At 46.4% G+C, this 12,446-nt stretch overlaps 1 protein-coding gene across 2 annotated transcripts in view; it reads right to left on the reverse strand.

Annotated features, from left to right (window-relative positions):
• Positions 1 to 223: 223 nt before the first annotated feature.
• LOC146789717 (WD repeat-containing protein 48-like) overlaps positions 224 to 12,446 on the reverse strand; it is a 404,338-nt gene continuing 392,115 nt past the window's right edge. For both annotated transcript variants that reach the window (XM_085632054.1, XM_085632055.1), the window contains one exon: positions 224 to 1,988. In XM_085632054.1, coding sequence (XP_085488180.1) covers positions 1,893 to 1,988 — 96 coding nt within the window. In that variant the 3' untranslated portion in view covers positions 224 to 1,892. The remainder of the gene's footprint in view (positions 1,989 to 12,446) is intronic.

A 12,446-nucleotide genomic window follows, 5' to 3' on the forward strand; every position in this document is an offset into this window, starting at 1 on the left:
GGTTCAAACATACTGGTTCTGTTAAGTACAGTTGATTTTGCTGAAGACATTAGAATCAGACTTAAAAATGGAATCTATGCAGGGTTAACAGTATTAAGGTATTAGGTACATCTATCTTGGCACAGCAGTTCTTATACAGTGTCCAGTTCTCAGTCTAATCTGCAAAAATTGTGGTTCTTTTTGACACGTTAGGAATATAATAAACATGCTTAAACATTAGAAATACTTAAAAAAAATAATTTTATTATATACATCCATTCAATACAGATCTCTTGGCATTGCAGACAGGTTTGTTCCATTCTACCAGATTTTAATCTATTAAAGGGGGCAGGGAGTAGTGGGATTGGTTGTTGTGAAATGTCATCACATTTTAAACCACGAAAATGAGACAAGAAAAAGGTTTGGAATAGACTACTAGGAAGGACACATGCTTATAAGAACAAATATTGAATCAGACATGATTAAAAGTAACAGGAAAGTTTGTATTAAAACAATTACAATTAATAATATTTAGTACTTCAGAGACAAAAATGTATGATGCTGAACAAAAATGTGAACCTGGAAACAAATTAGTATAACGTATCAAAATTATACAATCTTGGATAGCCAACACCACAAAATGTTAAAGTAACAAAGAATTTATGGAATCTATCTCTGCCCACCATCAATCTAAGATAAATAATATACCTTCTCTTTTACCTTGCCCAGTCTTTAATTTCCAGTGGTTTCAATTTAAATATGGCTGGGATAGATGAGATAAAGAAGCGTACCTGCTCCTAATAAAGTGTAAGCTATATGCCAGTAAAATGTACCTATATTTCTAAACATTTGGAATGCTGATACAATATACTGCCACATTTCAGAAACTATTTTTTGGGTTAGAATGGCAATTAAAGACCCTGGAAAGGCGGAATTGTGAAGTCTGATAGGTTTATTAGACATTCAAGTATATGACTGATTGGGAAGATCGCAGAATGAAAAAAGATCTGTATCCAGCTTTAGTAACAAAATCAATACTCATTTTCATATTCTAAATATTATATTTATTTGCTTTGCTATTTTTATAATGAACAAACAGTAGGGAATTCTTAAATTAATTGGGAGTAGGTATAATGGTAAAAAGATACCATATATAAGAGAACAGCTGCCTGTCTTCTTCACAGAAAGACTTTTTAAATGTCATTGAGAGAGTATGCAGGACTTGAACTAGATTTTCCAGCCATCTAAAATGTTTTACAGATATCTTGTTCAATTATGATGCACAGCATCACAATTCACCCTGCTACATAAAGTTGATCCTAATGATGCAGATCACCCTTGCTGCAATAGCATGTTTGAGATTATGAAATTAAACAAATCTGGTAATCTATACTTATTTCAGAGTTAAAAGTGGATTCAGGTTGTGCAGAATATACTAGTTTCGAATGTAAGCATGTGCTGTTTTTTCCTGTGGGGAAAAAAAACCTGTTAAAATAGGGTCAGAATACATTAACGATGGAATGTACTTAAAAAGAGCGTGCATGCTTGGAAATCGACTTAACAGTAACTATGGGCAAAAGAGTGTTTCATATCACGCATAAAGATGATTAAATTATGTTATGGATATACATAAGGAGGACATACATTGTTTAGATAATGACGGGCACAGGTTGACTTCCCGTAAATCTTACGAACATGAGCCACTCCAACGCATCATCCTCATCTTGGCAGATCCTTTCTTCTCCTCCAATGTTACAGGTGTCACAGTCACTTCAATTCAATGTACAAGTTCTGCCCATACCAAATCACTCGCTGGAAGTCTTGATAACCTCAAAGGGCCAGAGAGCGCCTACAGTACTACTCTCTGAACCAGTACATTAAGATCAAAGAAAACAATAACCATCTGAGTCTTTTCATGTTGATTTCTGCCTATAATGAAGAGTAAGATCACCTCCACTCTTCCAAATTAAGTGCTTCACAGTTCGAAGGTCCATATTGGGATCCAATACCTGAGAAAAAGAGCAGAATTTAGTCTTTCTGTATACCTGTGTTACTAGGGGACTTTGCAGTTTAAACCCAGCACAAATGAAATGATAAAGTAGATCTATAAAGAACTACGAAAAAGATTTGAAAATCACAAATACATTACATTCTATTTCTACCAAGCATCTAACGTTTGAAAAGAAAGGAAAAAAGTTACTTACGAGTTACACCGGACACCCTGAGGATTACAACTTCTTGAAATGAATATATATTTTTTAAACTTTACAAGGATTATTGAATACCTCTGGCAGATTTGCTAAGAATTATTTATTTTAAACAGAAGGCACAATTTAATGCTTCACAGCACAACATATTGAAGTCCCTCATACAGCACAATCTGACACCAACAGAACAATGCTGCAAAACAGGAAATGGACCAGGACACTCTGTCCAGATCAGCAAAGAAGGCTGGGACTGTGGTGTGAGGAAGAAACCTAAGAATCTCATGCAGAGGCAACCCCAGAAAGGCCACTGAGCTAAAAGGCCTTACTAATGGCAGAAACGCTACACCAATGTCAACACCATACTATAACAAGCATTTGCAATGCAATATGTCTTGCATTTATTATATTTTGAGATATTTGCGTTGTAAATGACAATGCCTTTGATTTATATATTTTTTAAACCTACAAGTGGTGCATAAACACACACTTTGTACTCATAGTCGCGGATTACGAAAAGCAAGGCTGGCAAGTAATTGCGGTTCTTTTACTGCCAGCCTTGCTTGTAGCAAATGTGAGACCTTTTGCATTGCAAATGCTTGTTAGAAAGATGTGCATGTGTGATCAGAAAGATCCAATGGCCAGTGTGAGCAGTCCCATCATCCCCTGTTGAATGCTGTGGTGGGCGTAAGCAAAAGTGTTAATGACTGCTGACCACACCAATAAATAACAAGCATTTGCAATGCAATAGGGCTGACATTATTAAAGTTTGAGCTATTGGCATTGCTAAATAATGCAACACCAATCGCTCAAACTTTAATAATGCGAAGGTTCGGTCTGAACTGTCAATGCAGGGCAATAGAAAGAAATAGAGTTTCTAGCGAGATTTAGAACAAACTATGCCATACTCTCATTAACACAGAAGTGAAAGATACAAATATAAGAATGGCCACAGGAATTATGTGAATACGCAGCTGCTGCGTTTTCCGCATATACAAAGTAATTTACCGCATTTGCCAAATAAGCCACTATCTGCTGCATAATCTGCAAAAGTTACCAAATATGCAGCAACACGTTTTGTTGTGCAGTGGAAGTACCTTCGCAAAGGTTGATTGGTCACCTTTCTGTTTATTATTACTGCATCTGGATGGTATACTGGTGCTAATGAGGTGAAACCTGCATCCAAACAGTGTTAATCATTTTAAAAATGACAGTAATTAAATAATACTACCACAAAATGTGCTGCATAATTTGTCTTTTACTTAATTTGGACAGCACCGGCATCCATTATGGTCCTCAACGCCAAGGCCCTGGAGTTAGCCGGGAGTCGGTTAACAGCATCTCTCAAGGTATAGAACAGGAGACAACTGCCCCGCATTGGTAGCTGCATGAGGACTGCAGTCATTGGGGGTTCGCACTACTGCCCCCGTCTGTTACACGCGCGCATCCCACTGTTAAAGTTACAGGAGCCCGAGGCCTTCCACTAAGAATACTAGAGCAGTGCCCTCACCGCAGGCATCCTCTCCCTCCCCAAGTGGTGTGCTCTGTGGCACCCGGTGCCGCAAGGGACAGCACCTGGCACAAGTTCAACATATGCGCTGCGTGACAGAGGGCTTGCTCTGCACTGCAGCAGAGGCATGGCGCGTGGAAGTACCTTCGCAAAGGGTGATGCCAAAACGTTGCCTTGGGCACTCCCCAAGCTGGTAGGATATCGAGCAGGTGAGATATTGCGTCGATTGTCAAATTGGTAGGGTACGCGCCCTCAACATGGGCTGAACCATTCTGGTCAGTCGAACCCATGTCAGTCTCCTCCATCTGTGAGAGCCGGGAGAGGTACAAGCAGTCTGCGAACACTTGAGTCTTACTGCCATTGAAGCACAGTATGAGACCTATTCTCTCATCCAGGTGAAAATTCCAGATGGTCGGTTTCGAACGGACTCACTCCCCGCAGCTCCTCGAAGGTCGAATATTTTTAAAGAAAGCGTCCTTCTTAGATTGTTTCCAAAATGTAACAAAAGGCTATTCCAGCAGCCACACTTGGAAAAGTGCCACAACTGGTATCCCATGGTACACAAGAACAAACATGTGAAACTCTCTTCACCCTACTTCATTCCACTACAGACGTAACAGTTACATTACCATAGCGACACGATTAGTGCATTAGACTGCTCATCACGCATACCACCAAAACAATTGCCACATCCAACATTTTTTCCGAGCACACTCCTTGCTGTAGTATGCTACCCATTCAGCGAGCTCTCCAGTGCCTCATAGCGGGTAATAAGAGCTATATTAATGCAACTCCAACACAGAACACTAGGTCAGTGGTTTTTCATTTACTTACTTCCCCGTGAAATGGATCCAAAAAAGGAGAAGCCCGGGAGTGGTGCGCACGCCACAGCGAGACATGTGGCTTCAATTATCACGCCCGTGTCTGGGCACGATAATTGAAACCACGTGACGGCAGGTGCGTGTAACAGACCCCAATAAGCCATGGGCGGAGCAATGCGCCCGCCTTTGGCCTATTGCGTGCTCGGTTTGTGAAATACATGCACAAGCCAATCCCCTAACAAAAGAAAATGCACGCGCACAAGCTTGTGCCATTTCTAGGTACATTTTGAAACCCCCTACTAAAGGGCTCACGCTGCGCGAGCAGTGCTGCGCACTGCAAGCAGGCGCAAGCCCTAAAAAGGGCAGTAGCAAAGCACCTCCTATGTACATATATAGGTATTTTTTATTTATAAGATTGGTTTACATGGGGCAAGCACGACCTAACCAGTTCTGTATTCCTGACCTAAAAGTAATGAATGTCTGCTGTCAAACGTAATTCTATGGCAGGACCGGAGGCTTCGGATTATGCTTGGTCTCTCTTCGCTTTATTACACAAACTTGTACAGCAGCCATATAGATTTTGAAAAATTTCGAAAAGGACCATATTAATACAAAAACTACAATACTACAACTCCCTACAACCAGGGAGGAACACGAATACACATAGTCCTTATTCCGTTTCCATCGCGTTAGGTACATAGCGTCCTGTTTATCCTGTCACTTCCTCTTTCTTCGCTGCTCCCGCAGCCAGATAAGTTGTTTCCTTTCTTTGTTCTATATTTTGGGGTTAATGTGAGCGCTATGATTTCTTTTAAGATTGTACGTGCAAATTAATGTGAGCGTTCCATTGTGTTCCCATTTCAGAGTCCTAAGCCGGCCGCGGGAACGTTTTTTCCGCTCCTACGCGGCCGACACTCCCCCTGCTGTTGCGGCGCCTTCTCGGGCCACTAGGGGGACTCGCTCGTCTCGTTGCTCTCCGCGCCGCGACAGTAACGGATCAGAGCCTTGTCCCCATTGCTGCCTCACCTTAGACGTCCATATTAACAGACTGTATTTCCCGCAATTCTCGATTGAATGCCCCGGTGGGTGTCCGTATAGCGGGTTTACCCGCGTTGAACGCGCGAAGTGGCGCTGGTGTTTCTTGTGCATATTGTGGGCCCTAATTGAACAGTACACTCGCGTTATACGCGCCAATAACCATTTTCAGCAATTACTTTGCATTCACTTTAAATAGTAACGCGCAGGGAGGCAGTTTAGCTCTGTCAGGGTTCTGAGGGCAGTAGCGCGTTCTGGGTTGGTGCAAGCCCATTGTGATCGTTGGGGTCCTCGGCCTGCCCCCATTTGGTAGTTCTCCTACCTTTAGCCACCTGTCTGTGCGGTGCACTTATGTTTGTATTCAATTGTTACTTACCTTCTATTGCATTATGGATGGCTGCTCAGGTTATTACGAGGAGGAAGTCCAGGAGTATATGCCCTGGGATGAGGAATGTTTTGACGCCGTGGACTCTTCCATTTATCGGGTGGTCCATGAGGTTGTTGGTCCTATGGAGCAGCGCCTTTCTGACAGAATTGTGCAGGAATGCAATAGGTTGGCTGCGGCGCGGTCTGATCCTCCGGTGCCTTCCGGCGGGCAGCCTGCAGAGGGTCCTCCGCCGTCCAAAATACAGCACCCAGAAGGGGTGGACGTGGATGCTTTTGCGCGTCTAAAGACAGCGTTTTTGGCTAAAACGTCGTTGGCCGTCCCAGCGACTCCTCCAATGGACGCCCCTCAGGATACTCTGGATCCTCCTTCCCCCGGGTCAGGTCATGATGATACTCAAGGGGACACGGACGAGGAGGCGGGATCTTCTCGTCCGTGGCGGCCGTCTTCTAATCCTTCTACTTCTGTGCCGCTGGAGGAGGATGCGGACATGCTTAATCCTGACGAGATTATGCACCCCCGGTCTACGGCCAGGGCTTGTTTACGAGCAGAGTGTCCGAGGCCTTCCCTGCCCGACAAAATAGCTTCTACGCCGGAATTGGATCCAAAAACAGCCACATTTCTGGCTAAGTATGTGAAGGACCCTAGGAAGGGTATAGATAGATCCTGGAGGTCCTGTCAGAACAGGCTCCTCGACGCTATCGGACTGATGACGAAGATATTAGACATGGCGGAGGAGGCAAAGGTGTCAGGGTCCCCCATTTCCCCAGAAGTTCCCTCCAATTGGGCCCAGTGGGCTATTATATTTATGGGCAACGTTAATTGCGCCCTTTCAACCGAGCGTCGTCGCTCGTTGTTTATTAAGCTTGATCTAAAGCTGGGAGACCTGGCCTCCTCGGAAGCTGGAGCGGTGGCCCAGGGTGGCTTGTTCGGGGAGCGCTTCATTAAAGAATTAGGCAAGTTTGTTTCTACATTCACTTCGCTGGACAAGGCTCAATCCAGCATCAAGATAGTATTTAATCAGCGGGTTTTCGTCAGTGCCGGACGAGGCAGGGGCCACTCGTCCAGCCGAGGTTTCCAACAAAATCCCTCAAGGGGACAAGGCTCTGGTCGCGGACAGTATAAGTCGACCACGAATTACACAAACTTCTACCCGACGCGTGGACAGCGTTTCAGAGGCCGTGGAGCATTTAAGTCCAATTCCAGCAGAGCCAACTCCAGTGGTAAGTGTTATACCAGCAGTGCAAGTTCGCATCGGCGGTCGACTAGCGACTTTTCAAAATGCATGGGCAGCTATAACCTCAGATGCATGGGTTCTTCAGACCGTTCAGGGCTTCCATATAGAATTTTACAGAAACCCATGACAGGAGGCACGGCCTCGACCGCTGACATTTACTTTCTCAGATGCACAGTTGATCGACGAGGAGGTCTCCGAATTGCTCCGCAAAGGAGCCATTCGCCGATCAACTTTGCACCCTCGGGGCTTTCTCAGCAATATTTTTCTGATAGACAAAGCAGACGGGGGTCGCCGACTGGTTATCAACCTCAAAGAATTCAACGGTTGGTTGATGTACCGTCATTTCAAGATGGAGGGGATCCATCTTCTTCGCGACGTCCTGTTGCCAGCAGACTGGATGGCACGCTTAGACTTGAAGGATGCTTACTTGGTGATTCCCATCCATCCCCCTAATCGACGGTTCCTTCAATTTTGATGGAGAGATCTGGTTTACAAATTCACTGCTCTTCCATTCGGTCTTTCCTCGGCCCCTTTGTGCTTCACCAAGGTGCTCCATCCCGCGGTGGAATTCCTCCGAGCTCAGGGCATACGCATATACTTGGACGACCTCCTTATGGCACAATGTCCTTGGATACTATCGCGGCAGCTCAATCAAACTGTTTCTTTTACAGAGCCTAGGTTTTATCATCAACGAGGCAAAGTCGGTTCTAGCACCTTCACAATCAGTAACATTTCTCGGGTTCGTAGTGGACTCAGTCCACACGTCCTTAAGGCTTCCCTCGAGGAAGATGGCGAAAATCCGCCACGAATTGCGGCAAACGATTTTCAAGCCTTACACCTCTTTGCGGCACCTGGCTCGTGTGGTGGGTCTCCTTTCGTCCTCGATTCAGGCGATCTTTCCGGGGCCCCTGCATTATTGAGCCCTCCAGCGACTCAAGGCGTACCATTCGAGGAAGGGCCGGTCGTACGATCTCTCGGTTCCACTCTCGGCAGAGGCAAAAGAGGAGATTGCATGGTGGCTGTCCCATATGGAGGCGTGGAACGGACGCGCGATTTTCGACTCGGTTCCAGACCTTGTAAAAGAATCCGACGCCAGCAGGTCAGGCTGGGGCGCTCGTTGCTGGGATTTCTCCACCGGAGGGGTTTGGTCCTCGGACGAGCAAGCTCTTCATATCAACTGCTTAGAAGTTCTAGCAGGTTTGTTTGCGGTACGATGTTGGACCAAGGACAGGATTCAATCCTGCGTCCTTTTGAAGATGGACAACATCTCTGCCGTGCGGTATGTCAATCACTTGGGAGGCACCCGTTCCTGGGCATTGGCGAATTTAGCGAAAGACTTTTGGGGGTTTGGCCTGGACCACCATATCTCGGTCACGGCGGAATACCTTCCGGGCCACAGCAATCGGGTGGCGGACTGGCATTCCAGGCATCTTTACAACTCCAGCCTTTGGAAACTAGACCCTCAAATTTTTCAGTGGTTGAACACTCTTTGGGGCCCCTTGTCGGCGGACCGCTTTGCCTCTCGGCTGGACCATCAGGTCCCCCGGTTCTTCAGTTGGAGACCGGACCCACTGGCCCTAGCCACGGATGCCTTCCTTCAGGATTGCAGCGTGGAACGGGGCTATGCGTTTCCACCTTTTTCCATGATAACTAGGACGGCGGCGCCGATCTGCCGGCAGAAGGCAGAGGTAACCCTGGTGACACCTTGTTGGAGGTCTCAAGTTTGGTTTCCGGTTCTTCTGGAACTTTCCTGGGATTTTCCAATCCTACTCCCCCGGTGCCCTCACCTGCTTCTGAACCCGGACGGAGTTCCGCATCAGATAGTCACACAGGGGACGCTCCACCTTATGGTGCGGCGACTTTCCGGCACCAGTGGGGGCTGCCGGGCCTTTCGAGACACGCTGAGACCCTCTTGTCAAAGGCTTGGGCAGACAGTACCACAAAACGTTACCGATCCGCCTGGTCGAGATAGGTTCGTTGGTGCCTTCGAAGGAATCTGGATCCCGTGGTCGCGGACGCCGTACCCATCTTGAATTTCTTGGCAAGGTTGGCGTCAGATGGGTTGGCGTATCGTTCGATCAATGCGATCAGGTCAGCAATTTCTGCGGGTCATGCTCCGCCAGACGGATCTCCGGTGGGAGAACATCCTTTAGTCTGCAGACTTTTGCGGGGTATGCGGTTGTCACTGCCACCGGAGCCTCATTATTCCGTTTTATGGGATGTCAATCTTATGTTGAATTTATTTATTTATTGGCAACTCAATAAGTTCCTTTCTTTGAAGGAGTTGTCTTCTAAGCTCGCTATGCTGCTGTGCTTGGTCTCCTGTTGGAGAGTTTCAGACGTCCGGGCTTTGGATATTTCGGCACAAACTTTTTCTCCGGAAGGGGTCGTTTTCACAATCGGCCGGCGCACTAAGTCTCATTCACGGTCGGTTTCCTATCCGGCTTTTAGAGATAACCCGAAACTGTGTGTGGTGGACTGTTTAAAGGCATATGAAGCCTTAACGCTAGAACTTCGGGCGAGCAACAACTGTTGATAGCTCTCAAAAAACCACACAAAGCGGTCTCTTCTCCTACCATAGCTAGGTGGGTATGTTGGGTCATGCAGGAAGCTGGTATTGATACGAAGCAGTGTGGCGCCCATTCAGCCAGGGGCGCCATGGCCTCTAAAGCTTTAGCGCTGGGAGCGCGTTTGGAAGATTTGATGCATGCTGCTGATTGGTCTTCCGACTCCACTTTTAAGAGGTTTTATTTTAAACCGGTGCTGGATGTGGCGCAGTTGGTAGTAAGTAAGCTTTGAACTAGCATAATCCGAAGCCTCCGGTCCTGCCATAGAATCAGAATTTGCCTAGCATCGTGACGGTAAGTTCCAATTCTATTAAGGACACGGAGACGAGGATTATCCCGCCGCGGCACAGTGGTGCGAACCCTTCCGTATGGCAGTAAGTAAACGATTTATCCTTTTACTGTGGTATTGATGACGTGATTGCCTACAGTTTGGCATGATCCTTGTAGATTGTTTGTTATATTAGTCGTAGGAGATTTTTTCCTCGACTTACTTTCTTTTGCTTTTTCCTGGAAACAATGGCTCAAAACAGGGCTAGTAATGGAATGGCGTAACTCACGCGAAGAAAGAGGTAGTGACAGGATAAACAGGACGCCATGTACCTAACGCGATGGAAATGGAAGGACTATGTATTTGTGTTCCTCCCTGGTTGTAGGGAGTTGTAGTTTTTGTATTTTGGAAATTTTTCGAAATCTCTGGCTGCTGTACAAGTTTGTGTGTAATAAAGCGAAGAGAGACAAAGCATAATCCTCGCCTCCGGGTCCTTAATAGAATTGGAACTTACCGTCACAATGCTAGGCAAATTCCAATTCCACAGACAATACCCAAGCGATTCCCAACACACATATATAAGCAAAACTTATAATACTGCTATTCTTATATGTATAACGGCAACGTGTTGCACTGCTCTCAATATGCTAAATAAGTGAGGTAATGCTAATTAATTAACAAGATCTACAGGCACAGAGTTAAACTGCTACTAAAAACAGAAGCATAGAGGAGATCTAATAATAGGTGGTGTTATAGTTCCTAAGCACCATGCAGAGAACAGCGTTTTATTCCAGGGTGAACAGGCAATAACGATGGGGAGAAACGGGAAGAAGAGATATCAATGAAAGAGAATACATTGGGAACTGTTAAGGGAGGATAAAGTGGAGAGGGTATGAGGAAAAGCTACCCACTTAAGCAATTACAAGAATGCAGCACTTATCCCACTTGTTCCAAGGACAGGTGTTTGACGACTGCCTTATGTATAAGAACTCTGTATGCACACCTTAGGTTATGGAAGAAATCACCAAGCTAGTGTCATTCTGGCGACAGACAACGGTGTTGGGAGGAGGGTAAGGCAGGGGGGGAAATCAGGGGACGACTCTGCGCTGCCCGAGTTTGGAGACACTTTTTGGACATGTTGCTATGTTATGCTTGTGGAACATAGTTTCTACAATAAAGGCACGCACGACCTTGTGCCGAATTCAGGCTTTATAGAATTTCATAAATTAAAGAGTCCCCACAGCGCCATAAAACAGGACAAACATCTGCACAGTCGATACACACCGGAGACAACCCAGACCTTGGACCACTCCCTTATAGGGTTGGCAATGCTTCAGGCTAGTAATAAATATAGAAATTTTCGATTGTTAACACTGCATAATGTAACAGAAATAGATCACAGGATACATCATTAAAAACATCACTAGATAACGTATTTCACACTTTTAGACACAAGAAATAAGTTTTCCACTCAATGGTCCAGGTCACACCCGCTCATGTTTATGGTACCAAAATAACTCAATAGTGAGAGTGGTCGAGAAGCAACCGTTTCAGGGATGGTGAAAGCGTCTACTAATTTGCATGGTGTCATGCTCTACACTCACCGAGGTTGAGATGGACATACCCCTGGATCTGTCCCTATTGCCAGAATGACCTTGAAGCCAGTGCTTGGCACTCAAACTTCCCCACCTACCCCCGCAGGAGTTTGGCACAGTGTTCGCATCCCTGCTATCGCCATGGTGAGCCCAGCTCAAGCAGGGGCGACTCCTTGGCAGGGGAGGCCTGGAGAACAACAGTATTCCCCAGGCGGACCTTATCCGCGGACTTAAGGAAGAGAGACAGTGCGGAACTGGAACGCCTGAAGCTCCCAACACTGTCCGTGGGCTGGGCCCTTCTTGTCCAGTGACCGCCCCAGGTCTGATGTGCCCCGCACTGGCCGCACAACCCTCCCCGCATACCTGTATTTACCACCCGCGGCAGCCACTCTCCTCCTGCAAACAGAGCCGCAGAACCACAGCGGGGCTTGGCTGGGCGGAAGTGACGCAGCGGAGCTGGAGCATGCAGGCGGATTGAAAACAGCAGAGAGCTCAGCCCCAGCCGTGCTCTGTTGAGGCGAGAGCGGCGGTGGGGGAGGCTGCACAATGCGAAACATACACGCAGGGAGAGAGAAAGACGGGCGGCCTTCGCCAAACAATGGGCTCTAATGGAGAGTGCTTCGCATCCTGGGGTGCCTGACTGCAAAGAAAGACAAGTGGTCGCGATTGCCCTGGCACCTAAAAGTGAAAGCGCGCACAGAGCGCTGAATGTAATAAAAGCACATCGTGCCTCATGTAGGACAAACTCATTAAAGAACATAGTGCTTACGAGTAAGAACCGAAGTCAAGGGGCCAGTAGCCATGGGAGGATACAAATTGCGACATTGACGCCAATAAGGAGGGAC

The sequence above is a fragment of the Triturus cristatus genome, chromosome 10, assembly GCF_964204655.1.
Source record: "Triturus cristatus chromosome 10, aTriCri1.1, whole genome shotgun sequence".
Classification (NCBI taxonomy): domain Eukaryota; kingdom Metazoa; phylum Chordata; class Amphibia; order Caudata; family Salamandridae; genus Triturus; species Triturus cristatus.